Raw genomic sequence first — 27,864 nt, forward strand, 5'->3', positions numbered from 1 at the left:
ATAAACAAAACCGTCTGTAATTAAAATCGGAATAAAGCCCAAGAAGAAATTTGAGTCTGTTAAAATAACACCCTGCTAAGTTCTCTTGATTTGAGGAATCTGTAGAGTTTAGTTAAAAGCCTTTCTGAGCTAGGAAAAGAAACATTGATTGTTTGCTTAAAACGTTTTTTCACATCCTGAATTTGGTGATTAATGGTGTCTGCAGCTGTCTGAAATTGAATTAGTTTCAGACACTGACAGTGACTGCACTCTATTAAAAGACTTAGAAACAGTCTCAGCCTCTGTAGCAGCATTGCGTTTGGAGTTACTTGCACACTACTTATTAAAGGGCCAATGTGTATGAACTGGCCAACTGGTAAATTCATACAAATAGGGGGCAGCATGTTACCAGAAAGTTGGGATGTCCACCAATATTGTAAGAAACTGGAAAAGATACTCTCTGTGCATTTCTTAGTCCCCTTCACCTTTGCCATGATTGGAATGGCTGTCGGGCATACTGAGACAAATCCTTGTGGGCCGGTGCACATGAGAATCTTCTCTGTGCATGTTCTGGGACTGGGATCGCACTGGTTTTAACCCTCACCCTCATGTTGAGCTAACATTAGCTTGAATAAATGTAACCTCAGCGTAGGGCAGTTGTTGACATGGATTATGTTTTCCACACAGGTTTTCCTTGCGACCTAATGATGTAACTGGGTAGGTTGTTTTCTTCGGTTACTGTTAGACTGACAGCGGTGATTTCATGCCAACTCTGCCCAGTCAGAGAGACGGGGAAGATGTAGTGGTGGCAGGAGTACAGGAGGACAAGGAACGTGCGGGAGAGGGAGAGCTTCTCCATCCTGTCATGTTGGACTGAGGGCAGACTGCACTTCCAGGAAGTGATAGTGAGTCACTGTAACCTCCAAAGTGACAGGCCGGTCCTTGCTGGTTAGCATGCTAACTTCAGCAGTTACATGTCTGAAACACAATACATAGACATCTCTGACATAGTTTCAAAACTTTTTTTTCCTCACATTATGTCGATAATCTCAGTTAATTCTTTGAATGTTTTATACTATAATACTAACGTAATGCCACTTTAAGTCAGCTCTGTCAGGTGTATAAAAATGATTCAGTAATTAAACAATGGTATGCTATAAAAGAGAGATTTTAAAATAGTTTGAAAGCTTATGTCATTCATTCAGTTAAACCTGATATGTCACTCCATAATGTATTCAGCACAAACTGACAGAAACGCTGTAGAGTGGAACGTCAGCGGAGCAGAGCTGACGACTCAGCAAAACCAGCCAAATATTATGATTTCCAACCGTAATTTAAAATGAGAAATGCAGGTTTCTGAATGTGGTGGTTCAGGCCACTGTTTCAGTCATCCACCAGATTGTTGCCTTGGACTTATTCATAGTGGAAACAGATGGGATGGAGTGCACAGTGTCAGATCATTGTTATTATGGTCACACAGTGGGGGCAAGTTATGGAAAATGTTCCTTGTGGGGCAATGTATCATGGTTCATTCACTCTGGAAAACTAAAAAAGAAAATCAATGGATGACATTGTAAAAGTACAGAAAGAAATACTTTTGATGTGAATGCAATATCTTAGCAGTTGTTATTATTTTTTTTCTATTATATTTTAAAGATGAAATACACAGTACTATTATAGCAGTTGCACAATTTGTCTGATTTCCAAAAAGTGCCTCAATGCTCAAAATGGCTTTATATTGAACATTACAATCAGAGCTCAATCAAATTCAAATTTTCATTCTTGGTGCATTTGTAATGTTAGCACTCAGTGTATTTGCTGCAGACAAAAAAAGTATAATAATAAGCAGAATAACAAAGAAAGGCGAAACACGAGCTGATGCCAGTGGTATTAACAGCCTGGGACTAAAAGAGAAATAGAGAAGACTGCTGGGGGAACATAACTCCGCTCTATGTCCCAACGCTGAAAGAGGAAGGGAAAAGAAGATACAATGCAATATACTCTTTGGAATTAATTCACTGTCTCTTCTCCAAGAGCATCTAATTTAGTGCTGCTTGTCTTTCTCACTGTCTCGCGCTGCCCCTCACTCTGTCTCTCTCACGTTCTTCATCCATCTCCTTTACTATCTCACTGAACACCCCCCACCCCCCCGACCACCATCGCCACCTCTTTCTCTTTACTGTCTCGTTCTCTCCTCTTCCGCCTTAGGCCTATGTTAGACTGTCTTTGTGGGGAGTGCAGGGAGAAAGACGGAGGCCTTGAACATGACACTCAAGCAGTCTGATTGGGAAGGAGAACACGAGAACCTGGAGACAAGGGAGATGAGAGAGGGAGCGAGTGGATATGAAAAACCTCTTCTCCCCCTGTGAGAGACGGAGGGAGTGGGAAAGGAGAGGCAGCATACTGATGGAAACACAGACAGGCAAGGAAGAAAAAAAAAGTGGTTATCCCCTTATCCACTATTTTAAAGAGGTTAACCTCATTAAAATTGTGGTTATGGAAATGCTGAGGGCATGATAGATAATAAAGCCTCTTGCCAGTAGTACATGCTCAGTCTGAATTCATAGATTCTTCACACATTATGTTTCAATTTGAGATTATTTCTGTGTCCTAAAGGTGCTTTGGCCTCTCTGTCCATTTAAATAAAAGGATAAAATCTCTGTTCCCTTGAATGTCTGGATTCTTGCTGGAAGAGAAACGGTATTGCCACTCCTCTCCGACTCTGTAACTTTTGCTAGAAATAAAAACATGGCGTCCGCTTTTAGTGGCTGAAATAAAAACAGCAGTAAATGAGTCAAATATGAGAAGGTCACTGTGTTTTCCAGTCCGTTGCTCATCCTAAATGGGTCCCCATAGCCTAAATGAGGATGGATGTGAGCTGAAGAGGATTCACTGGTCTGAGCTCAGCCTCTCGACAAGCCAGGGGAAAGACAAGGGCAAAAGAGGCGAGAGGAGTAGAGTTCAAAGAAGGCCTGGCTGTTGCGAGGTTTAGATGTACTGCTGTGGAGGATTTACAGAATACGGTTGTAGAAGCTGTGTTCAGTGTGTGTAGGCTGGCAGTAGGAACTGGGAGGAGGTCAAAGGCCCTGTACTTACTGTACAGATTTACCAGCAAGCCTCAGTGCTGGTGGCCAAATCTCTTTGATCATCTCTCTGTTGTTTGATTTTTTTTTTTTCTCTCTGTCTCTCTCTGGCACAGATGACTGAACCCTAATGAGGACTTTTGTGGAGTTTTGTGATCATAAATGGACATGAAGGTATTATGTTTATCTGATTTAAAGAGTACATTCTTAATCCAGCTCCAAACGAAAGGTAACACCACTGAATTAACACCAGTTTATTGATGTCTTGATATGCAGGATTAACATAAATTGTAACCAGTGTTTAAGACATTTCAGTGCACAGTTATTGTTTCCTTCTCATTGATAATCCTCCTTAGTGATTACACGTTTTAAAGGGATCACATTCGCCACTCAGAATGATCTGCTAAGGATATGGAGCCTGGGAACCTCAAACAATGGGAGGTGCTGTGATCATAAGAACAGAGGGCAGCGTCTCATTAAGACGATAGCAGACGTTACTGTGGCTACTGCGTATGATTTATTAGTCTTGACCAAGTGCATACAGTTATAGGTCTCTATCTACATTAAACCATAAGACACTTGATATCTTTTATGATTCATGACGAGGAACTTGGAAACAACTCAAGGTCAGACTGATAAGAACGGGATGTTGGATGATGATATCAGCTTAAAGTCTGAGCTTTGCCCAGTTTTTTATTCAGTTGTGGGAAAATCTGACTAAAGTGTGTGGAAATAGAAATAGGGTTCACAAGTATGGTATTAAACCAAATGCACAACATCCCCTCTAAATAATGCAGTTTTTACTGTAGATCAGTAATCTGTGAAAGATGCCCCTCATTGACCTACAGTAAATGGCACCTGCATGAGGAGAACATTCAAATCAATCAACATTGTTCTAAAAAAACATCTTAATATTCTGAGCACAGCAAAATAAAATCTTCTACCCTCCTATTTTGACCATCAAATATTATATTTAAAAGTTAAAGGGGAACAATAAATATGCAAAAATACATAGTGAAAAATAGCTCTTGATTGGGCCTTTAATCATAGTCCGCACCATGGATGTAATTTTGAAATCGCCAAGTGTCAGATTCATTTAACCCCGGTTTTCATCAAAATCCAATCAGTGATAACTGAAATATCACACGTGGCCCATAAACAATCAGTGTGGCGTCACCCTTGTGCGAAATAACATAATTTTGAAAATGCCACAGCCCAGTGAGATACCTACAGCAGTTTACATTCCAGTTTGATCAGTGCCTTGTCAGTGGGGTCTGAATGGATTGAGCTGAAAGTACAACTATAAATGCAAGGTCTAGGCCATGAAATTGTCTGCACGGGTGTTATTGCCATTTGTTGAGTCATAATAAGCGTGTTGCAGTGTAGGCAAACAGTTTACCTTTGACATCCTTGAAATCAAAGTAACTTGCATGTTTACCAGCTGTGACAACAGGAATAGAATTCTTTTTCCCACTGTGTGTGTGTGTGTGTGTGTGTGTGTGTGTGTGTGTGTGTGTGTGTGTGTGTGTGTGTGTGTGTGTGTGCGTGTGCGTGTGCGTGTGTGTGTGTGTGTGTGCGTCACCACAAAGGCGGTTTTGAGTACTTTGCCACCACCTCTGTGGTCATGAAACCTTACAGGTGTGTAGCTGAATTGAAAATGAAGACTGAGTTTGATAATCGCTGTATTATTGGTACCAAAAGCACCATAGGTAGGTATTGGAGATGTGTTTCTTCCGGGACTCACAAGGGCAGTATAATAACCCGGCAAGCATTTTAGTCTGACATCACTCAAAAGAGAAGAAGACATGGACAGTGAACAATAACAACATAACATTGAATGGCAGCAGTAAGTGTGGGTGCAGCAACAGGTCCGCGAAATTGTTGTATGAAGATATGTTGTATTTGACAAGGATCAGTAGGGACAAGTCATAGAAAACCAAAAGCCAGTATGCAAATGGCTCCACAGAGAATTTCAAAAGAGAGGATGAAACACTTTAAAATTGTAAAAGGAGCTTAAAGACAGACGTCTGGATCTGTACACAGAATTAGGGCTGAGTGAGTTTCAGTTGTTAACGTCATATTATGCTCATATTCATGTTATTTGTGAAAGCTGACATCTGTTGGAGCAAAGCGCCACACACAACGTTCACAAAGGCTACCATTAGTTTGTTTAGGCTAACAGATGTGTGCTCACAACACTAGTAGGTGACCGTCATCACCATTCAATCTGTCAAAATATAATGCTGACTTTTTAAATGAATATTTTCACACCATGGGTCTGTCAATTCAAACTGCTGCTTGCTCACTAACTATATGGAGGTGTGTTTGTGTGTAGCTGTTTGTCCAGCAGCTTTTTTTGTTTTCCTTGTTGAGAATTGTGGAATTTCATTAGTATTGCTACCAAATTTCTGGTATGGTGACATCTGTACTGAGTTGGCTACTCGTGTAATAATGTAATAACTAGTTAGTACTCAGGGTCCGGGACGTACGGTCACATTGCAAGATGGTCTCTAGTGTTACACTGTGTTTTGGTCACCATCACACACACCCCAACTCTCTTACACTTACCTTTTCAGGAACCACAGACAACATCATACACACAAAAAAATAATCTTTAAAGTTAATGTCAGCCTATAATGAGATAATATATGCAGGATGTCCAAAGAAGACCTAAAGCTCAACAAAATGTGTTGATGAATGTTTGTAAGTAACTTTTTTCAAGCAACACAATGTATTTTAGGTAAGACTCTATCAACATTATCTTTGGGATTGTGATGGTGGTTCAGGACCTGCACTTTAAAACTCAACAAGGCTTTCCAGAGAAATGGTACTTGAAACTGCTAAATTCATCAGTGAGCATCCAACTTCCTAAGGCTTGAATAGGGAACCATAGGGAATGAAAAAAAAGAGGTTAAGGAAAGGCTGAAGTGGCTGATTATACACAATTTAAAGTCCCGACCCAGCAGGCTTTTTGGAAGTGCTCTTCAGGAGGAGGAGGAGGAGGAGGAGGAGGATGAAGAGGGAGGAGGGGGAGGAAGAGTTGACTCCATCAGCGAGACAGCGCCCCAGTCGGTTTACTGTGACCGACGGTGAAGCGCGCATCCCCCACGGGGAGACTGTCCTGGAATCTGTGTCAATTCACACAGCCTAACCGGAATGATAAGTGATTGTACTTTCAAAACAAAAACGAAGACGCAACGTAGGCTACATCATTATATATATTTTTTTTACTTTGGTCCCAACTATTCAATTCTCAAATATTGAGTGAAATATCTCACCCAAAGCCTTCATGGGCATGACATTGCAATGTGTGCATTAAAAAAAGAGACTGTGAGGAAAATAAAGTGAAACAAGACCTCCATAGAAGTGTAAATCAGAATCAGATGTGGTATTTTGAATTAAAATGGATTAATTGACCGGCTTTATTTTGGAAGTCCAGGCAGGAAGTGTTGGCTTTTCTAACAGCGGGACACTTCACAGTAGTTGTCCGAGAGCTTTGAGCGCACACGTCGCTCTCATCACTACATCGCACCACTGCGGTAGGAGCTGGGAAGGCAGCAGCAGAGAGAGAGAGAGGGAGAGAGAGAGAGAGAGCGAGCGAACGAGAGAGACCCGGCAGACACACAGTTCACTTGTTCCTGCGCGACAAAATCCAGGAGGCGAGTGTGTCTCTCTGCCGACTTTATCACAGAGGAGGACTTTACCTGACAGGACATATAACAACAGCTCTCAGGGCAAAACCCTACAGCCCAGCGAGAGCGAAAGAGGGAGAACTTTTTGGCTATTGCTCCGCTTGTTTTTTTTTTTTTTTTTAGTTTTTTTTTTTTTTAACCACATCTCCGTAACCTTGGAAGTCAGACCTGTTCATTGTGAGAGAGGATGGGACCGCTACTCCTTTCCATCGCCCTGTTTGTGAGCGCAGCTGTCCCGCAGCATGTGAAAGGTGAGTGGAAAAGTGACAGCCTGTCAAAACATTTTTTTATTTTTTCCACGATTAGCCCTTTAGCGTGGGAGTAGTACCGCAAACTGATCAACGCCGATCCGGGGCATCTTCACACATGAAAACTGACCAAGTGAATAGATTACTAATGTGCGTCTATGGAGAGCCTTTGCGGAACAGCCTACGAGCGGTCTGTCTGTACATTTTGGTAGAAGAAAACTACCGCGTGTAATATTCGCACGAATCGTTAGTTAATTACTTGCGTTTAAAAGACACTTGTTTGAGTAGATCAAACAAACGTTCTTATTTTCGTGCGTAAATTTATTTGTAATCTGTGATTAAGGGGGGAAATCAATCCGTGCATCAGGCGCGCACATTTAACGTGGAAATGTGCTCTGCTCCAGAATTCTAAATCTTAAGCTGTTTGCTTCGCTCCTCGACAGGATATAAGGGAAAGAAAGCTGTGCGTCCAGGTATGGCCCCGCTATTAAGACAGAAAGGAAGCCACTTATCCCTTTTTAACCAACTGAATTACGCAAAAGTGGGCTTTAGACAGACCCAGATGCTATCACTAAGAGGAGATATGCTAGAGTGCCTCCTGTATTAGTTGCATCGCGGCAACATTATTGACTAGGATGACATCACGAGAAGGTTAATTGCGCATTGCAAGTCTAATGTAGTCTTTCCAGAAACTGTCAGACTGCTTTATATGGAGAGGAGACTGCTGAAAGCGTGTAGCTTCACCTGATCAAATGAATCAGCATTCAAATCATTTCACATCCTCCCCTCCTTTGCCCTTCCATTTGTCTGGTGATAGGGATATCTAAGCCTCTGCCCACTGTATATTTTCCGTGAACAGTACCTGTGGGATTTGTGTGAAGAAAGCAGTGTACGCCTTGTGGAAGTGGGTCATGCCATTCTCCCTGTCTCTATTCATTTAGCAACATGCTTGCCTCAGGAGTCACACATGCCAGACAGACCTCAGTCTCTTCACCAGGAGTGTGCCTGAAGCAGAGTTTCTAAGGCTCCCTAAGCCTTGCAGTGTCAACTCAGAGTCATACAAGACATAATACTCCCCAGTAGGCTGGCATAATGAATGCAGAGGAAATGCAGGGAGCCGTGGCGCCGTGGGTCGACTTGTTTCAAGGCTCAGTGAGTTAAAAATACACCCTCAACCAGTCCCCCAATTAATCATATCCCAGTTAAATTTGTGGTATTGTAAAGGGATTTTTGTCCATCTTTGGGAACAGATGAGTAAAGCTGTGTAATCCTGTCCACAGCGAGGAGCTGGTTTGAGGAGGACATGGAGAGGGTTAACAGTATTTGATCTGTATGTGAGCAAGCCGTTATGGTCACCCTGGCAGTGTTTTTAGCAACATTAACAGCTTCATCTGTCTGACTCTGGGATTACTGGAGAAAAAGGAAACAAGAAACATTCCAGAGTCAAGTTGAAAATGGTTCCAAGTCATTCAAACTCTCCGCCATAAAAAAAAGACATAAGAAGAAAGCATTGTGATGATTAGAAATGTTTTTGAATTCACCAAAATCTACGTCAAATTTACCATTTCTCATTGCTCAATGTCTTTAGAGACAGCTGCTAACAAACACTCTATTGAGGGTGTCACAGGGCGCCTCTGTCCACTGAAACAAATTGATGGGGTAGAAACATTCACCTTCAGGTAAAACAGACTGCATTGTTCCAAGTCAGTGTGCAATACATCACTTCCTCTGGTCGGTTACTGGTGCTGACGCTCACGCATTGTTTGGGATCCTGCCTGTCCGCCTGGACAATGCACATGACTAGGCTTGTGGGCCTCTCTGTATGGAAATGTAAGAAGCTTTTGTGCTTGTTTAGAGAGTTGGTTTTAATGAATTTTATGAATCTTAATTTTAGTCTCAGTCTTGTTATAATGGCTGCGCAATTAGAGCCTTTTAGGCAAATGGACAGCCATCTGGAGAGGCGATGTGATTGTCTGCTATTGGTGAATCATGTTTAGTGTTAATATCGTCGGTCACTGTTCATTTTGCTCAAAGATTTTGCTGGCTTAATACAGTTGGAGAAGTTTGTCAAACACAAAACTGGCTTAATAACTTTGTGCTTCCTCGAATGATCGTGGCTTCAGATTGGCTTGATCAGCTGCTCATCATGCTCACAGTCTGTAGATTTGCTGGTTTAAAACTTGAGGGAAAGACTGACAGAAGGCTAATTCCCTGCTAAGCAGGAATGGCATCTGGTACATTTGGACAAACAATAGACCTGGCTGGAAATGAGAGGGATGCAAATGTTGGTTGGATATAACTTAATACTGCTCGGGATATCATGGAACTATGGAACAGCAAAGACTAATTCACTTAAATGGGCTATAATTGTAATGAATCATTTTATATATTGATCACTACAGATTATATAACCTCTGAATGGATCAGTCGAACAATAAAATTAATCAAAAACTATTTTGAGAATTGATCAAGAGGTTTTTTTTGTGAATTTTTGCAGGAGCCTTTCACTATTTGCTGATATTTTATAGACAGTTATTTGAGAACATAATTGGCAGATGAATAGATAATGAAAAGATTTTAGTTACAGCACTAGTATTGGCATTTTCTTCAAAAGTCTAAAAAAGCCCCTTATTTACTTTCTTAACCTTAGAGATATGCATGGATATACACAACGACGTTAAATTGTCCTTTGTTTACTTTAAATGAAAGGCATCTAGTCGCCCCTTCACAGTAGAGGACAAAAAAACTCAACCTTCGGTTTTAAACTTACTGGTGAAATGAATGGAAGATATTCTCCTTAAATGCATGTAGATTCAGATGATAGCGATTTATCTTAAAGCTCATTACATTAGCTAGGCACTTAAGGTTAGTTGATGTAAGGGTGACTTTTAATAACAATGGCTTGCAACCTACATCAACAGTGCCCTTCACTCCGGTTTTGAATGGCATAGTCTTCAATCAGTGGAGAAGAAAGGTCACGCCTCTGTCAGATCAGCAGCAATGATATCCAGTGGAATCAAAGCAACTCAACGGGCAGCAACCCACGCATAAGGAAACGCAACATGGGCAAAGCCTTCTCTTGCTGCTGTGATGACATTGGCTTGGTCTTTAAATTTTCCGTGTTTGCAGAACTTGATTGTGCTATTCATTGTCAGCTCAGACGCTCCTTAATCCCATTAATACTTGAAGGAGAGTTAATTTGTCTCCTATGCTGACAAGTTAATGGATACAGTGCTATTTGTCTTCGCTGTAGTCGAGCCTCTGTTGTCCTGCCTACATTTCATGCTTGACTTATTGGGAGGGCACTAGAGGGACGGTTATAGAGGTTGCAAGGACACGCACTGGGGAAGTGCTTACCAAAGAACTTTAATATGGCCCTGAGATGAGGATTGGCAGCACAGTGGTAAAATGAGTTGTTTGGGCTAACACACTCATATAAGCTTTCAGATAGAAACAAAATGAATGTGTCACTGTTGTTGTGTTATGTCTTTGTAGCCGTCGAGTCATAAGTGTCTAAGGTGTTGGTGTTGGCAGCGTGCTGTGCTTTAGGCCAAGTTCTAGATTTTGTAGGTGACTTGAGGTTCATCAATCCTACATTTGTACATCAAAGAGTGAAAAGGAACAGTGTTTAAACACATCACACAGAACACAAAGACTAATCAGCAGTAAAAATAGCCTCTTTTCACACAAGGCTTTGCCTTTTTTTCCCTAATCCTTCAATCAATATCCGATGTTTCTATTCACAAAACTCTGGAAACATTGATTCCAAATTTTCCCAGCCATGTTAAAGGTCTATGGTTTACTAAAAGCAGCATGTAACATTATAAAGGAAGGCTGGCTTAAAGCAGTGACCTTCTTAGCATTCTATTAAAAACATTGTCAAAAGATTCAAACTATGACTGTGCCAAGAAAAAAAGAAGAAGAAGAAGAATAAGAGTGAGCCTTCTGAAACAGAAAAAAACATCATATAAATGTTTCGTTTGTAGTGTCAGTTCATGCTGAGTGTACTTCACTTTTTCAGCTGAGAACGTGCAGCAGCCCGTCCTTTTCATATTTTGAGCATTCAGAAGACCGCATGCTGTTTTTAAGTAATCCCACTGGGTCACGATTAATGACTCAACTTTTGGAGGCACAAGCAGTGCAAGCCCACAGTGCGTGTGTGGCAAAAACAGAATAGCAGATAATGAAGTTGTGTGATGTCTTGTAACATATTATTTGGGGTTGCTCAGGAGTTTGCTGAGGCTCATTACTTTCTTGACACAGGTCTTTTTAAAAGAAATATTATATAAAGAGAAAAGCCATTCAGACAGAACACATTTAAACTAAAGTAGATGGTACATTTTTACATCATTGCACATCACTCATATAGGTATAGAGGACAACACTATTCAACATTATTGAACAGTTGCTAACCGTGCTGTCAATAGATAGTGGCATGTGGCAGAGCTGTGGCTTAGTCACTAAGCATTGTGATGAACATAAGAAAATATATGTATTACCCAGCATCCTAAGGTTCAGAAACTTGACCATCACAACAAGATAACAGCTGCATTATTTTCTGAGGCCATGGTATGTGTCTGGACAAAATGACCTTCCTTTGGTGTTTGAAAAAAAGCTTTGATGAGTTCAACTTCTGGCATCGAACGGCATCCTTTGAAATTCATCTTGATATCAGAAAGTCAAAGCTAATGATTCCACAGTTACTCAACTGGTAGGAGTACAAGCTGTGAGCAGCACATTTTTAATTTACTCGCACACGTGCTTCTGGCTGCACCTGGGGAATGTGGCTGAAAATGACTTTCAAATTATTATAACATTTCTTTCATATTTTATATAATATAATTATATGCATTTATCACAGTGTGTGATATTGCTTAATACAGGGGGCGGAATAGATACTCATTAGACTCAAATGATTTCAAATACGAACACAAACATGGGCTAACGTTCAGTTACAGTGTCACCACCGCAATACCTTCATAATGCTTATGCAATAACTAATGTTATGCTAAAGTGTATGTTATAATCTGTAGCCTCTAGCTTTCTCAAAAATGATAATATTTGAGGTGGTCAGAGAGCATTGTGCTGATTGCTTCAGGAAAACATTAAGTCATGCTTCTCTACCATCCTTCATCAAATTTTTTTTTTTTAACTAGAATGAGATTAGAGCTCTTAATCTGAAAAATGCATTCCAAAGAATTCAGCAATAGTCCAGCAATCCTCACTGTTTTTCTTTTGCTTGTACATGAAATGGGAAAGTACATGTTTCAGCATTCTCTTTTTGTGTTAGCTCATACAGTATAATTATTGTGAAGGAGCCAAAATTACTCATTTTGGGAATCAATATAAAACATTGCAATTTGATGGAGAAAAGTCTGATATCTGTCAATCTGTTATTTGAATAATACTTATCATATACATTTTCTACATAGGGTACAATTTAGCTATAGTATGAGCTCAAAAGTAATGTTTACAGCCTGCAGTCAGCACCAACAACAAGGCCTTCGTTGTGTAAATTAATCTCCTTTGCTTCTGTAATTCTTTAGGTTTTTTTAGTTTTTATTAAACACCTGGCTCTACATACATGAAGTGTGTCAACCTATTAAGATATCGCTTAGGCTTGTACATGTTTGTGTGTGTGTGTGTGTGTGTGTGTGTGTGTGTGTGTGTGTGTGTGTGTGTGTGTGTGTGTGTGTGTGTGTGTGTGTGTGTGTGTGTGTTCAGGAAGGGAGTTGGGAGGCAGGAATGCAAAGATCACTGACAAGCATCATGGTGGATTTTCGATGCGAGCTAAGCGCAATCTTTGTATTGTGGCGGGAGTGGCAACTGAGCGCTCCGGACCCACCCATCTTGTCAGAGCAGCATCAGCCATTCATTGTCTGTGTTGACCATGAGTGAAAGAGTCCACCTTACCACAGCAGATCAATAAACAGAATAAATTATGTTGGATTAGATGTGAAACTGCAGCAGCCTGTAAATCTGAGGAGGTGTGAACAGTTCCAGCTCTTTTAAGATTTAATGCGAGACCAAAGCTTTAAAACAGTGGGATTAAAACTGAAATGTAATTTTTCAAAGTTTAAAGCCTGAACATTGGTGGATGAATGATACACGGACCTTTTTAATGTTTAAATGTTTTATCTTTACACAAAAAGCCAGTTCCTGACACATTTTTGCGATGTAATATCTTCTCTTTGTGAGGATGTAAAATCTCTTTTATGTTCAGTCTTTGAGCGTGCGTTAGTAGTTTATATAGTTTTTGTGTGTGATGCTTTCAATTTTAGCAGTGTCAGGTCTGTGTAGGCCATTTAGACACTAACTTTATAATGGGTGGACATTTTGTGGGTTATTTTTTTCAAATAAACACAAAGCTTGCAACATTCCTGCTTGTATTTATTGGACAAGCACGCTTTAGGTGTTGCAGCCTGAAGTTAAATCTGCTTTAGCGAAAATAACATTGAGTTACAGCAATGAGCTTTGCTTTGGTCTGGTAAAGTGTCCCCATTGGGCTCTGGAACACAACTGCATTTTCAGTAACTTATTTGAGATCAGATGGGTGCAGGTGGCCTAGGTTCTTACTTCCAATAAGCCCTAAGCAGATGTGGGGTACTCATTCCTATTCTACAGACATACTTAAATCATGAGCCCTATCTAACAGTCTACTCATCAGGGTTATAAAGTTAAATTGAATCATTAACCCTTTTCATCTTTTGCATGAATGTACAGTAAATGATGCATCAGAAGCTTAAAAAAAGAGATACATGTTCATCTAAATTAATATAAAATGATCACTGTTGACAATTAATCATCAAATCCAAAACTTTATTTCATCTGGTGCCATATTCTCTCTCCATTCATCTGTCATTCTGATTATCTTTGTCATTCTCTTCTCTCGCTCTGGTAAAATGTACAGTAGTAGATACAGGCCCGATCTGAGGATTTGTTTGTGCACTTCATCTCATTCCCAGACTCTTCAGCTGTTTAGTTTACGACATTTTAATGTATATTTGGTTTTGTCAGTACCTGTACTGTGTGCTGTGTGCTTTACTGTGTTTGTGTGTGCACAGATGTGTATGGGGTTTGTGTGCTTGAAGCTCGGAGAGGTAACCTAGAAATGTCATCACACAAAGTCTAGGCAGCAATTCTGGCTCTTTTGCACAGTGTGGATGTGCAGTCATACTTCACTCATTTGCCAAAAAACAAAAACAACATCCCTTTATTTATCATGTCAGCCTGCCTGCTTTTATGCTAAATAGTGCTGAATGCCAACAAGGGGGTGTTTTGTAAGTGATTGATTGAGAACAAGGAGTATATCAGTTAAAAGAAATTGTAAAAAAAAAATCTTGATATGTTATTTGATATCATCAATCTGTACATGCCCATTTTCTAGTGAGAGCCCATGCTTCAATTCAAATATGAGTAAACTGCCCCTGGACTGTCGCCAAGTACTTTTCAAAAGGGTTATTTGAGGTAATGGCATAAAATATATGCTATCCATTGAGAACTGAAGAGCAATTTTTTAAAGTGGAATATCACCCGTCCAGATGTTTTAGATTACCCTTGGGGTGGGTAGTACCAGAAAGGGGGACACAGAGGGAGAGGAAGAGAAAGAGAGAGCTGAGAAACAGAGCGAAAATCCCCTTTAATGTGAAGTTCACTGAACAGCAACCACTCACCTTCAAACTTCAAAGTGTAGCCCATTAGAAAACTGAAAAAGGATCATCTTCTCCACCGTGTAATCAGGGTCCATTGTCACTAATAAAAAGAGCAAGGGTTGCGGCAAGTTGCACCATTTCGGTTATTGTTAGGTACAGGTATGATACTGATGATCAGATGACTTTTTTTCTCCCAATTCTTCTTTTTAGGGGCGTAAGGGCAATCGTACGCCAACTGACACCATAGAAAATCTGGATATGCGAGGTGAAGTTTCTGAGTCTGAGGCTGCAACAACAAGTGACAGGGAAGCCCTAGATGAGCTCCGAAAGACAGGGAGTGACAAAGAGCAGCACAACCGCTGGTCTCCCTGACTTAGTGACAGGAAGAAGTTAAATTCAACTTAATGCAACAAGCAGTGATGTAGTTCAGCACTGGACAGTATTCAGTATTCATTAATAAAATCAAGGATAAGCTGATTGTTGCAGTAGCCACTTGTATAGGTTATGTCACTGTCTCTATACAGGGACATCAGTTCAAACAATAGAGTGGAGAGTTTATTATGATGTTGAAACATGAAAAGTGAAAGTGCTAATAAGATCCTATTATATTACTATGTTAAAAGATAATGTCTTTGGATACACATTTATCAGCAATTAAACAGTGTTGTGTATTCCTGAACGAGTTCTCCTTATGGACAGTAAAGCCCACAAGAAAAAGCAGACACGGTGGTGATAAGACACTGCTATTCTGCAAACCTTTGCGTGCTGCATGTGTGATTATACAGATAATTGTTTGTCTCATTAAAGTCATCACTTATTGCCACTGATCCTAACATTTGCCTAAAGTGGGGGATCCACCCATCCAGTTATTTCTTATACATATCCACCTGTTTTGTTTAGGATTACAGGGGGGCTGGAGCCGGCCCCAGCATGCACTGGGCATGAATTCCCAGTACACCCTGGACACATTGTCTGTCACACGACCAGCACACTTAAAGATAGACACACTTTCTCACCACCATTGGTTTTGTCACTCTTAGTGCCTTCTTGTCATTGACTGTCACAACTGCATAACTGTACAGACCTTGTTGACCACTTATTTGTGAGTTTTATTCTAAGAAATATCGCTCACATTTAGTTTTGTTTCCGTGTTGTGCATCCCCACTAATTCCACTGATATCTGTCACCATGCTCAACTTGTCTTCCTTTTTCTTTTTTCTTCTAAACCAGGTAGTTTGACAGGTTGGTCTCTTTGTTATTCACCACTGTTTGAGGTATATGAAATATTTACCACATGATCTTTTCTAACCTGTCTCAGCTGATCTAGGTGTACTCCACTGCAGATGCGGGCAAAATCATACTGAATTACACTGTGAATGCAGTGCTTGTAAATCTCTGAAGCTTTCAAGAGTTTGACAAGTTAAATTAGCAGCTGAAGAAGTTCAGAAGTTTAAATCACAGTGTATTTTTAACCTGGTTCAGTGCATTGAAGAGGAATCTTTGTGGGATATCTCACACTCTCTTTGTCTGTCTCTCTCTCACTCTTGCTCACACACACACACACACACACACACACACACACACACACACACACAAGCTCTAGAAGTTATAATTATAACACATCAGACTATGGCTGTTGGGTGGCTGCTGCAGCTGGGAGAGGATTTGGTTTGATGTCATGAATAAAACTATTGGAAAGGTTGTCCCCTCACTGTGTATTGGACTCCTGTGTTGAAGTGTGGAACATGTGCTTATTTAGCAGTTCCATGTTTGTTTGTTTTTTTGTATTTGCTGCTGTCATTCAGTCATGCATCAGTTCTTCATTTCCAATATGTGTTTAAAGGTAAAGTGTTTGATAGTTTATTTGTGTTCTCCAGGTCAGTTTTGCTTCTACCACTGAAATGAACTGAGGGGTTATTTAAACAGTCACAAAATAATCACTCTGAAGTAGCTACAGTATAATACGCTGATGTTCAGTAATCACCCGTGACTCTACATTATCACTGATAAAGCCACTGTCCACTGGGCCTGTCTTGCTCAGCAACAAGGCTGTCTGAGTAAGTAGTGCCTGCTACATGAAATTCACTGACCAAGGGGTAAGCAGGATGAAAAAATTCAATTTGTCAAGGTCTGCCCTTTTCAGTACACACAATGCACAGCTTAAGCCAGCGGGCGTTGAGCATAGTAGAAATGGAGTGGAACAAGGATCAGAAGATATTTTGTAACTACTTCTTTATGTTCCTCTAACATGCATAATGCAGTACTGCTGTGTAGCTTTCGCTTCAACATTTCTCACAGTTGAAACCGGGAGTACAACCTTGATCAAATAAACAATAGTAGCATGTGACAGAGCTGATCTGTAGTGAGAAAGTGAGAAGTGGTGCAGTGTTTGTTAGCTCTGTGTGTTAGGCCTAATAACTTAAACTGGGCTGACAGCTGTGATGAAGCACATTTAAAGCTGTGCACATTCTGGAAATCAAGCTAGAGCTAGCAGCAGACTTTAAAGCTAATACTAGCTTGAAGCCTCTGAGCGAGGAAAGTAACCAGAAGAACATTCGTGTATTGATTGACAGCTGTGAGCTCCCACCCCTTACTTTGGTTTTCTCTGATTGGGTAGAAGGATGTGGCTTGCTCCAAAAATTCAAATGGAAATACCTCTGCAATGCTGCCTGACTGTTAAATGAGTAAGGCTCACAGAGGCCTTTGACAGCATCTCTCCACATTAGGATATCTTTTTGGAGCACATTTAAACTATTAATATATGAGATGTTACATTCAGAAGACACTTTAAAGGAATTGGTCAACATTTTTGGGAAATGGGTTCATGCACTTTATTGTCAAGAAGAATACCATTCTCATCCATTTCTTCATTATGTAGCTGGAGCCAGCAGATTGTTGGGTTAGCTTATGTCATATTTGCTTCAGTCATAAAAAAAAAACAAAAAAAAACAAAGCTTATAATAGTCCGGCAGCTAGCCTCCCAAAAACAACAAATGGTCAATTTTACATTTTCTTTTTCTTTTTTTGGTATGGATTAAAAAAAAAAAGATTACTGCTTCCCCTTGCTCCCATTCTTTATGCTACGCTAACTGACTGCTAGCCCTAGCTATTTAACATATTGAACAGACAGGTATGAGAGTGCCGTTGATCTTCTTTTGTATCTCTTGACAAGAAAGCGTACAAGTGTATTTTACACAAATGTTTCCTTCAATGTAAGGATCCAGAAACAAAAATTTGGGAAATATTCAATTAAATGCTTTTCCTGGATTTATCAAACTTGTGATTTTGTTCTTTGAAGCTTCCTGTGTCTCCCTGTCTCTTCCCCACAATCGCAAAAACACAGCAAAAAGACTAAACATTTGAATTTGCCGTACTAGTGTATCCTTTGTGAAATTTGAATCAGAGGGTTGCTCAGTCACGGAGTGTATTTGTGTGGCATAATTTCCCTTTCATCCAAAATGCCACATGGAAAACATCCTGACAACAAGAGAGCTAATGAGGTAAACATTTAACAAACAGGGTCACAGAAATGCCTTCATGTGCTGCTGAATATGCATTAATCCTGTGAATTAGTGACACAGTTTTTGACTAAAATGCATTTTCCCTTTGCCCATTTTTTCTTTCCTCACCCATTAATCTGCAGTGGCACTTTGCATCACAGACACCTTCCTCTTCAGTGCTTACTGTGAAGATTTGGATGAGATGTGAGCTCCACTTCTTTATACATGTTTGATGAATCTCTTTATGCTACTTCTGGGATACAAGCATGAATGTGGGAGATCTTGTCTGGGAAAAAAAAAAAAAAAAAAAAGATACAAAAGATGGGAGGTGTCCAAGTTTGTAATGAGGCTAGCAAGGCTCTCCTGGCTCACGAGCAAACTAGGGCATCTGTAATGAGTGTGCAGAGAGATGTGGTGGGGAGGGGCCAGAGAAAACAGAGAGAGGCATGTCGCGGACGTGAACTGAGCCACAAGCTGTAACATCAGCTGCCCAGTGGATGTTAGGAGGAAGGTGGTGTCAATCACAGCTCCCACTCAACCAGAGATACTGAAAGAAAGAATTTGATAATTACCAATCCCTTCTTACCTAAATTGTGTGTTTTTCCAGAAACTCTGCTTGCTCGATTTTTTTTTTTTTTTTTTTTAACAAGGCATATAAAATTTCACAAGAATTTTAGATGGATGGTGCAAGATCCAACAGTGGTTGCCAGTGGAAGAAAGCGCAAACACTATTATAAACAGGATGTTAAAGAAACACTTTGTGCATGTGTCCTGTATTTAGGCTAAGAAGATCTCTCATTTGTTGAACACAGTTCTGCGCTGGCATGTACATGCATACGTTTTTTGAAAAATTCATGTTAGTCCTTTGTGACACTGCTAAATATCTACCGTACATGTAAATAATGATAACAATACAAGAAACTGTTCTGCATACATCACAGCCATAATGTGGTAAATACGACCATTTAAGACTGAATGTCACTTCTTTACAAAAATTACATTACTCTCCTCATATAATGGGAATATTGAAAATAATATTGTCAATCCAGAAAAATGTTTATTAAACCAAATGAGCTTTGCTGGCTCTTAATGAGCAAGAACCTGAAATAGGATGTTTATGAATTACATTAATTAACATCATCCATCAAATGGCCTTGATGCTGTGTTTTTTTTCCCAGTCTGAATTACAACAGAGCAGGGATGCAGACACTATTTATTTGTTTTGGCTATTTGTTTGGAGTGATCTCATATGTTTATTTATTAGCTTTAAAGGTAGCTTAATTAGTGTACAAATGAGAATTTAATGGCATGTTTATGCTTTAAACATCTCTTTTTATATATACTTTTTATATATATTTGTCAACACAGTATTGCATCACATGCACATGCAACAACATAAACAGTGTAAGAATGATCATTAAATCCTCTATGCTATAGGCCTGAAGGGATAGTAAATGTAAAAGAAATACTGCCCCAGCAGTTAACTTGCCCCTGAGCAGTTTTTATCAGTTGCCTACTGAGGCTGTCACATAAAATAAATGGCTTTACTAAGGATGGTCAAAGGTGAGCTAACTTATGCTTCAATTTGATGTTGTGGTCAGAGACTCAGATGATAATAAATTTTATTGAGCCTGCAGTGTCATGGCAGGATGTTGTATATGAAAGAAGAATGTTCCTGTACCTTGTATTGTGTTGGATCTGCATGATTGGACCACCTTTGCGTTTCCCTGCAGGAGATTGGGTGCCAAAGGTAGCCAATACAATTAGGCATTCATGAAAGGGGCATAATGTGAGCAGTGAATAATTAACCCTGTAACATTTATATTAGGTGTTGCTACTGCATCTCATCATGTTTTATTGTGATTTATAGTGGCAACATTCCTTTTAATTACCTTTTGTGAGTTAACATAATCCTTTATATATATTTTAATATCTAAAAATATGTTCACCTAAAATGTCACCATAGTTTTGGAACCATTGCACATTTTTATTCCATGGCGAGTTCATGGGTCATACTGTACATGGTTAACGGTCTCACCTCAGGAAAGCTAGAGTCCTTGGTCCCAGGTTGCTGCAAAATCCTGTGAACCCTCCAGGCCTTGGGCTGAGTGCATTATCGCTGCCCCTGGCCCGTGATGAGGAGAGGTATCGATCTTATCCTCAGACAAAAGCCCTCTGTGTACCTCTGCAGGACTTAGAGTTGGCTGAGGCAGGATGCACAGTAATGAGAGCAATAGAGGGCAGAATAGGGGACCAGCTTATTCCCTAACAAGGATGGAGACCTTTACACTACAGAAAAGAAAGAAGCTAGCTGGGCATTTTTTTCCCTTTTCTTCTTCTTTTTTGTTTTGTTTTTATTTAACCCCTCCCTTCAAGCCACTGAGTTCTTTTTTTTCTCTGAGCACAGTTTAGGTCTTAACCACACCATGCACTATTGCCTTGGTGGTCTTATCTGGACTTTAGGACTCCTGTGGGAATATATCGCAGCACAGACTGTCTGAAAAGTAAATTTAGTTTACTCACGGTATGAAGTCAGAGCAGCAGTGGAGGTGGTCTTAAACGATTAAAAGCATTTCTTGGAGAAAGTGGTTTGGGCTTACCCAGACCTAAGAGGGTATGATACCTCTGGCTGGGAAGAAAGATCTCCACTCCTTTGACTGCTATAGCTGTGGGCTTTTGTGGCAACAGAAGTTGTTTTTATGACAAGGACACCAAAGAGAGGACTTAGTGTGTGCAAGTCTTTGAGGTGAAGATTACTTTGGATGAAGCCTATAGCCTCACAGTGGCCAAAGCTCAACCACAGCATACTGATTATAAGTGCCGATTATGGGCCATGACAGCTGGAGGTTTTGGTTAAGTTTGCCCAGAGCTTACATCATATTGTATGGTGGCGGGACCAGTAATGGAGTTGAAACAAAACTTTGTTTCATGCCCAAGAACAGATGAATTACATTAACTTGGTTAGTTTAGTGTAGCATAAAGACCAGAAACAGTCCCAAAGTAACACAAATCGGTATAGTGGTCACCATCCGAAGCTCACTGTTGAACAGTGTGTATGTCTTGTTTAATCAATTCAAAAATAAATCTAAAAAAACTCTCAAAAAACTGTTGTTAATGTGCCTCATACCCCCACACACACTTCCAGTCTTTGTGCTAAGCTAAGCTAACTGGCCAATTGAACATATTTATCCTTTCCACTCCTGTCTCATAGCTGGTTAAAACTATGCCACATTTCTTTTTAGAGTTTTAATTTATACTCCCAACTGTGCAGGTTTAGATGAAATTAGATGATTTTACCAAATTAATATTATAGTGTCTTTCATTTTGGACTCTCTGGTCAGTGGTCCCTCAAAGGTCAGCACTATCACAGACAGTTTGCAACTGGTCAGTGTGTTTAATTTGCATGTCAGAGTGGACCAAAATTGATATCTCTTCACAAAAGCTCAGCACAGATTGGTTCTTGCAGCCACAAGCAAAATGACTGATCACATTGAATTCCACTGCAATGAAATGACTTCAGTCTGAAATTTCCTTTGAAAATAGATTTCGATCTGTTTGAAATAAGAGAATCACTGGTCGTATGTCTCTAAACACTAATACTGGGCCATTCTGCCTCAGTTCCACTAGCTGTAGAAATCGGTTTTAGCTCAATGAGGGAGGGGGGAGTTTAAAAGACTGCCCTCAGCAATTGACTGACTTCACAGGAGGACCTAAGGTTTCTTTCATCTTCAAATGTCCCTGCATCGAAGACCGAGATCTCTTCTTTCTGGACCAGGTCCTCCAAAAGGGTTTCACAGGTTTTGCTGCCAGCGTGCTCTCTGTTATCAATACCCATTTTATCCGTTTGATGTGCTTTTCAAATCTCTGCATTCCACAACTCTGCATGGTCTTTTTTATTTTATTTTTTATTTTTCTCATTTGCGTATCTTTATTGAGCTGTTTCTGAACAGCAGACTGTGTAAGTGTCTGGCTCACTATGACCACACTGTCTGTCTTTCTACTCTTCCATGGATGTTTAGCATTTTTCAGCCCTCTTTAAACATCTTTTCTCTCTTCTCGCTTTCCCCTCCCTGAGGCCAAAGCGAGCTTATTCCCTCCAGCTATTACATCCAATTAGCAGGAGTGAGAGTTTCACCCCTCCTCTCTTTCCACACTAACAATGTGGAATACACTGGAATGAGTCAGGGTTTTCTCTTCTTTGATGTGAACAAATTACACTTCAGATGCACACTTGGCAAGGAAACAAAGATGCAGTTTATGCTTTCAAGTTTGGATTCTTTGTCATTTGGTGAACAATGAGCTACACAATGGAAGACGTGATCACTTGATGTGGACTGATGGCGTCTTTCATTTCAGCTATTCTCCTTGACTTCAGAAATTGGTTTTGTAAAATAACAGTACACACACGTATATAATATATATGTGTGTGTGTATATATATATAATATATTATTTATTTATGTACAGGAGCTTTGTGATATGTTTTTATATTTGTTTGGTCTCAAACTGCGATCATCATTTTATTAATCCCCATTCCTAGAGCACCTTTTCGGGGCCTTCTATGAACAGTATCAGCTGTTCTGATACTGATCATGTAAGTTATGCTGAATTAGTCATGTGGTTTCCCTTGGTTTTTCTTACTCATACTGAACATGCGTATGAGCTAAATCTCTGCATGAGCTATTCCCGTGTTTTCAGAGGTCCTTCAGATGAATATAAAGCAGAGCTGCATATTATAGAGTATTCATGATGACTTTAAACAACTCTTTCTTGTGCTAAATCCCTGGCCTACATAAGATCTTAACATCCAATGGTTTTTTCTCTACTAAAATATGTGAAGTACACTTAAGAAATCAAGAAAGCTGTGACCCATACCATCACTGTTATTACAGTCAGTATTGATGAAAGAAATGGAATGAAAACACAGTTTTATTCAATCCTTTTACCAAGTGTTGTGCATGATACTGTAAAGTGTCAAGTAGCGAAGTGAGAACCAAATCCTCTAAAACAGATGGCAGCTGTGGGTAGGTGTTTGTTTGCGTTAATCCAAAGCCCATGACTGCAGCTTTCTGTGCAACAAGTTATAAAGCTGCAGCATGTTTCACTAACAGTTTGGTGTTATATCATATGTGTTTACAGGTGATAAAGTGTTCCTGTTTTACAGTTGACCCAAGAATGAAAAATGAAAATCTTCTCTGTCAGTTGAACTTTTATGTAGATTGTTTTTTTCCCCAAGACAATAGGAGTTAACCTTTAGAGTTTCCTCTCAGATAATTGAAGTAAATCGTGGTTTGTGATCCAAAAGGGGCGAGAAAATTACCGTAAAATTTCTTGAAACAGCTTGTGCTGCATAATGGGTTCAGCGTGCTCTAGCTTATTTGCTTTTGTTTACTGATCGTACACAGTTTGGCAGAAATTGACCTACATACATGAGGGTGAAGGTAATGATTTTTTATTTTGGTGGGAACTGTTCCTTTAAAATGGTGGCCATCTGTCTCTTAATGTCCTGGGCTTGTACTGCTGTAGTCTGCTGTTTCTTCTTCCTTCTCTTCCTTCTTCTGTACCTCCCTCCTCCATTTTTCTTCTCCTTGGCACTGTTGCAGTTATAATCCCTACTTGCATTATTCATTTGAATACGAAGATCAAATAAATATAGATACTTCCTGAATCCCCCTACCTTCTCTGTATATATCCACTGTTTTTGCTTTATGTGTAATTTCTTGTTTTAAAAGCCACAGTAAGTGAAACCAGAGGAACTACGGTTTTGATCTGACCTCGTGTATATATTGCAAATTTACTTTGTTTTTGTAATCGCAGCAATAATGGTCTTTTCACTGTTTATGTGGGTTTGTTCTTTTTTTTCAAAATCCATGAAACACAATACGTTGAAGTCAGCAAGTTCTTGCCCCCCCCCCCCCATTCCAGATCACCCTGCCCATCTCATTAAAGTGCCAGGTTTAAGTCGTTTATATAACATCATTTATAAACATGTGGGTTCTAAGATCATTTTTGCTTCCAGCTGTACAAACATGAAGCAAAAACAGGATGCAGAAAAACATGCTTTAGAAAGAATATCTCCCTGCTGAGAAAGAACACTTGCACATGCACTGTCATGCATATCAGCCTTTTTTGCCAAGACATCTGGTCGTTGCTCATTAAACAGAGCAACAACCGTCATCCTGTTTGGAATTATTTCTGGAAGAATAGCAATAATTAATCTGTAAACAGTTTGATTATCAGACTGGATCTTTGAGTTTTCGATCTGTTGATGTGGAATCTGTCAAATCTCAGAATTTCAGTTACCAGCATCAGGGATTTAATTTTATTGACAGTTGTTGGTAAAATTGTCAATTTTGTTTACTTCTGTATTCTTGAGGTGGCCTCCTATAGGGTATTGACAATCCATACTGGCTATAGCACTATTGAGAACATACATTATTTGCTGACACCTGGTTTTGCACACTGAAACCTAGGAAAAGCTTGAAAAAAAAAAACATATTGATTGTTTGTCGAAAACACAGTATGAATCAGGCCTCGGATATGTCTGCAGTCTGTATTGACCACATTACAAAAACACTTCCTTGTAGACAGTCAGAGCCAATGGGTTATTTTTATGTTATGCTTGGAATAGCAATTTGATGCTGTACTTGACTGAACATCCCCTCCACAAACAATCACATACTGTATATACTCTGTGATGTTATAGATTTTAAACAGTTGTATGGTTTCTCCCATTTGACTCAGGCACACTTCTGAAAAGAAACTTACTGTAAGATGACTGCTCTGTTTCAGCCCAGATCAATATTATAAAATTCATGTTGATGTTGTGACAGAACAACACAATATGTACATAACAGACTCCAGTAAATATACTGATTAAACCTCCCAATTCAAGGGTATTTTAGAAACTAGCATGTCAGGAACCAAAAACACACATTAATAACAGAGATAAATAATAAAGTGTCATATATTTCAGTATATAATTTGATATTTTACTGTAGGCAAATGCTTTGGACTAAAAAGAGAGGACTCCTTTTTTCATGTTTATTTTATTTACCACATGCCGAACTGATTAATAAAGTTTTATTTAGTGTTTACAGCACTATGGAAACTACAGTGATTTGGTATAATGTAACGTCTCCTCCGGTATAAAGTGCACATTATTAGGCTGACTCTACTGCAGCCAATTTTAAAATTTAATAAACTGATATTTGGATTTTGAAACACGCATCATCCATCACTGCTTTATAGAGCAGCGGGTGTATCCCCATTATAAACTGTTTAGGCAGTGTTTTCAACACTACTATTAGGAAATACAGCACTAAAGCAAAAATGCTATATGTTGTAAACCCTACCACAGTTTGTGTTATCTGTCTGGAGAATTGCAATAAGATAGATTTTTTTTTTTTTTTCATATTGTGCAGCTGTGTTTTTTACAATATTCTAGTTTTATGTATTATTACATACTTTAAAAAGAGGTTGAAATAACTCGTTAAGCATCCGCAAAGCTGATGAGTTGTAAGGGGGGAAAAAATCCCAGATCTCAGTCTGGAGTGTATTTTTTTTTTCTTCCTAATGTCAAGAGCCACTCGTTAACGGAGGACTTTACCCTGCGCTTTTGCTCCACTGACAGAAAAGTAAAATGAGGATGGATGGGTTATTTACGTACAGAGAGATAGTGTTTACCACTCCAGCTGATAAAAAGGGATGTGGTTGTGCACTTCCTTGTCATTAGTTGGAAGAACATCAACAATGCCTCTCTAATTATTGTTGGTATTGTGTTTGTGAGTCATTTCACAGTTAGCCTCCCACTCCATAGCAAGATGATTTATTTAATGGTAATAAGCACTGCTATGATGGACTGCACACTTTTAAGGGTAATGTTATGTGGGAGATAGATGTGCATTGAGCATCTGCTGGGGGTTGGAGAGTGAGAGTGAGCACGAATATGTGTGTGTGTGTGTGTGTGGGTTGGAGAGATACAAGGAAAGGTGATATCTGTAGTGCTAATGTAGCACATGAACACAGATTGCCATATGTGCCACAGTGCAGATAACTAAATCCTCATTTGCAACAAGCCAGTTCAGACATTGTTTTTTTCATTTTCTTGTCAGAAAAAGCATGGAACAGTATAAATTCTGACAGTGTTTATTGCCAGCTGGACTAAGTTCTGTAACTGTCTTTAAACAAAGAAACAAACATTGTTCACACAGTTTCAACAATCTCAGTCTGCTTTTCCAAATAGTCTGACAATATAATATGAGTAGCATTAAAACTTTGTGAGTGTAAATGCTGTTTTGCTGAATTGTGTCACTTATATTAATAGTAATGCTTACTGAGAATTACTATTTCAGCTAGACTATTACAATTCAAAATCATTCTTATTCTGCAGCTGCCTGTTAAGCTGATAGTGGTAATTAATACTGCTCATTTATGGCTGAAAACACATGGAACATTTTAAACTGTGACTTGAATCACATAATAATTAAATGCAGTCCTGTGGCAAATTAAACTGGTTCTTGTGATAATTTATTGGATTCTGTGTTTTTCAAGCTACTGTATCCTGATTAAAACAGCTCACATCTCCTACTCACTGCCAACTGCTGGGAAGAAACATTAAAACTCCAACAAAAGTTTCACTGCTTGAGATTCATAACAAGAGACACTTGACAGACACAAACAGGATTTGTCAGCCCCAGAGAGTGGTGTCTGGGCTGCCAGCATTAGCACTGACAGCCAACTGTCACTCTTGATGCTACAGTGCTAAATGGGAATACAATCCATAACCCGGATTGTTCTTGACTTTGTCATGGGCCGACTGGCCGTGAAGGTAAGAGTGATAAGCTTTTCAGAGCCATCATGTCAGACGGAGCTCAATTTTCTTGCTGTCCAGCAAATATTGGTTGGGTTTTCAGTTGTTAAATCCCAATTAATCACTAATTTGGAAATATAATCAATACAAAGAAGTTTACTGCAGCTAACATCTACATTTGCTGGTCACAATATATGGTAAATAATTCATATTTTACTTTATTTTGGCTATTTTGCGTGCATTATTTGACCAGTTTGTATCAAAAGGGATCATTATCTTCTTCAATAGATGATAGTCTGTGATGGTGCTGTTAGCAGTTACAATATAAGCTGCTATCTTAGACTATTTGGTGATTACATCTCAAAAACATTTTATTAGATAATGTCTTCATCCCAAAAATGTTGTGGGCAACAGTTCATGCAGCGTATCACCTCCTAATGATCAAAAAAAAAGCCTGTTCCTGTAAATAATAACAAAACATTAAATCAAAGTTCCTCATCAGCCTTTCCTGTGTACAAAACAACCACCAGGTCAATGTCATCAAACGCAACATAATACGCTATGAACAGACGCTGGCACCCACAACTGTTTAATGGACTGCTATCATTATTACAATTATCGCAATCATTGTGTTGACCCTGCACCCAGACAAATGTTGATACATCAAAACAATACTTTTGATTGTGAAAGCCTTACAGGGTTATAGGGTTAATGCTAATACCAAGGAAACAACTGTGAAAAAGTACATAAAATATTTGATGCAACCTCGTCCCACTCAAAGCGATCCAAATGTATTTACCTCATCACATTAAACCTAATGGACTATTATGTCCTAAAATTCTACATATGTATCTCTTTAACATAAATTGACAAATCTAGCACAATGTTAATCACACATC

The 27,864-nt window shown here is 39.3% G+C and overlaps 1 protein-coding gene across 2 annotated transcripts in view; it reads left to right on the forward strand.

The window, feature by feature from the left end:
• The first annotated feature begins 6,573 nt into the window (after window positions 1-6,573).
• The window catches only part of LOC130169546 (EGF-like repeat and discoidin I-like domain-containing protein 3), a 108,832-nt gene continuing 87,541 nt past the window's right edge, over window positions 6,574-27,864 (forward strand). For both annotated transcript variants that reach the window (XM_056376397.1, XM_056376398.1), the window contains exon 1: window positions 6,574-7,005. In XM_056376397.1, the coding sequence (XP_056232372.1) occupies window positions 6,942-7,005 (64 nt within the window). In that variant the 5' untranslated portion in view covers window positions 6,574-6,941. The remainder of the gene's footprint in view (window positions 7,006-27,864) is intronic.

Source organism: Seriola aureovittata, chromosome 5 (genome assembly GCF_021018895.1).
Source record: "Seriola aureovittata isolate HTS-2021-v1 ecotype China chromosome 5, ASM2101889v1, whole genome shotgun sequence".
NCBI classification, from domain to species: domain Eukaryota; kingdom Metazoa; phylum Chordata; class Actinopteri; order Carangiformes; family Carangidae; genus Seriola; species Seriola aureovittata.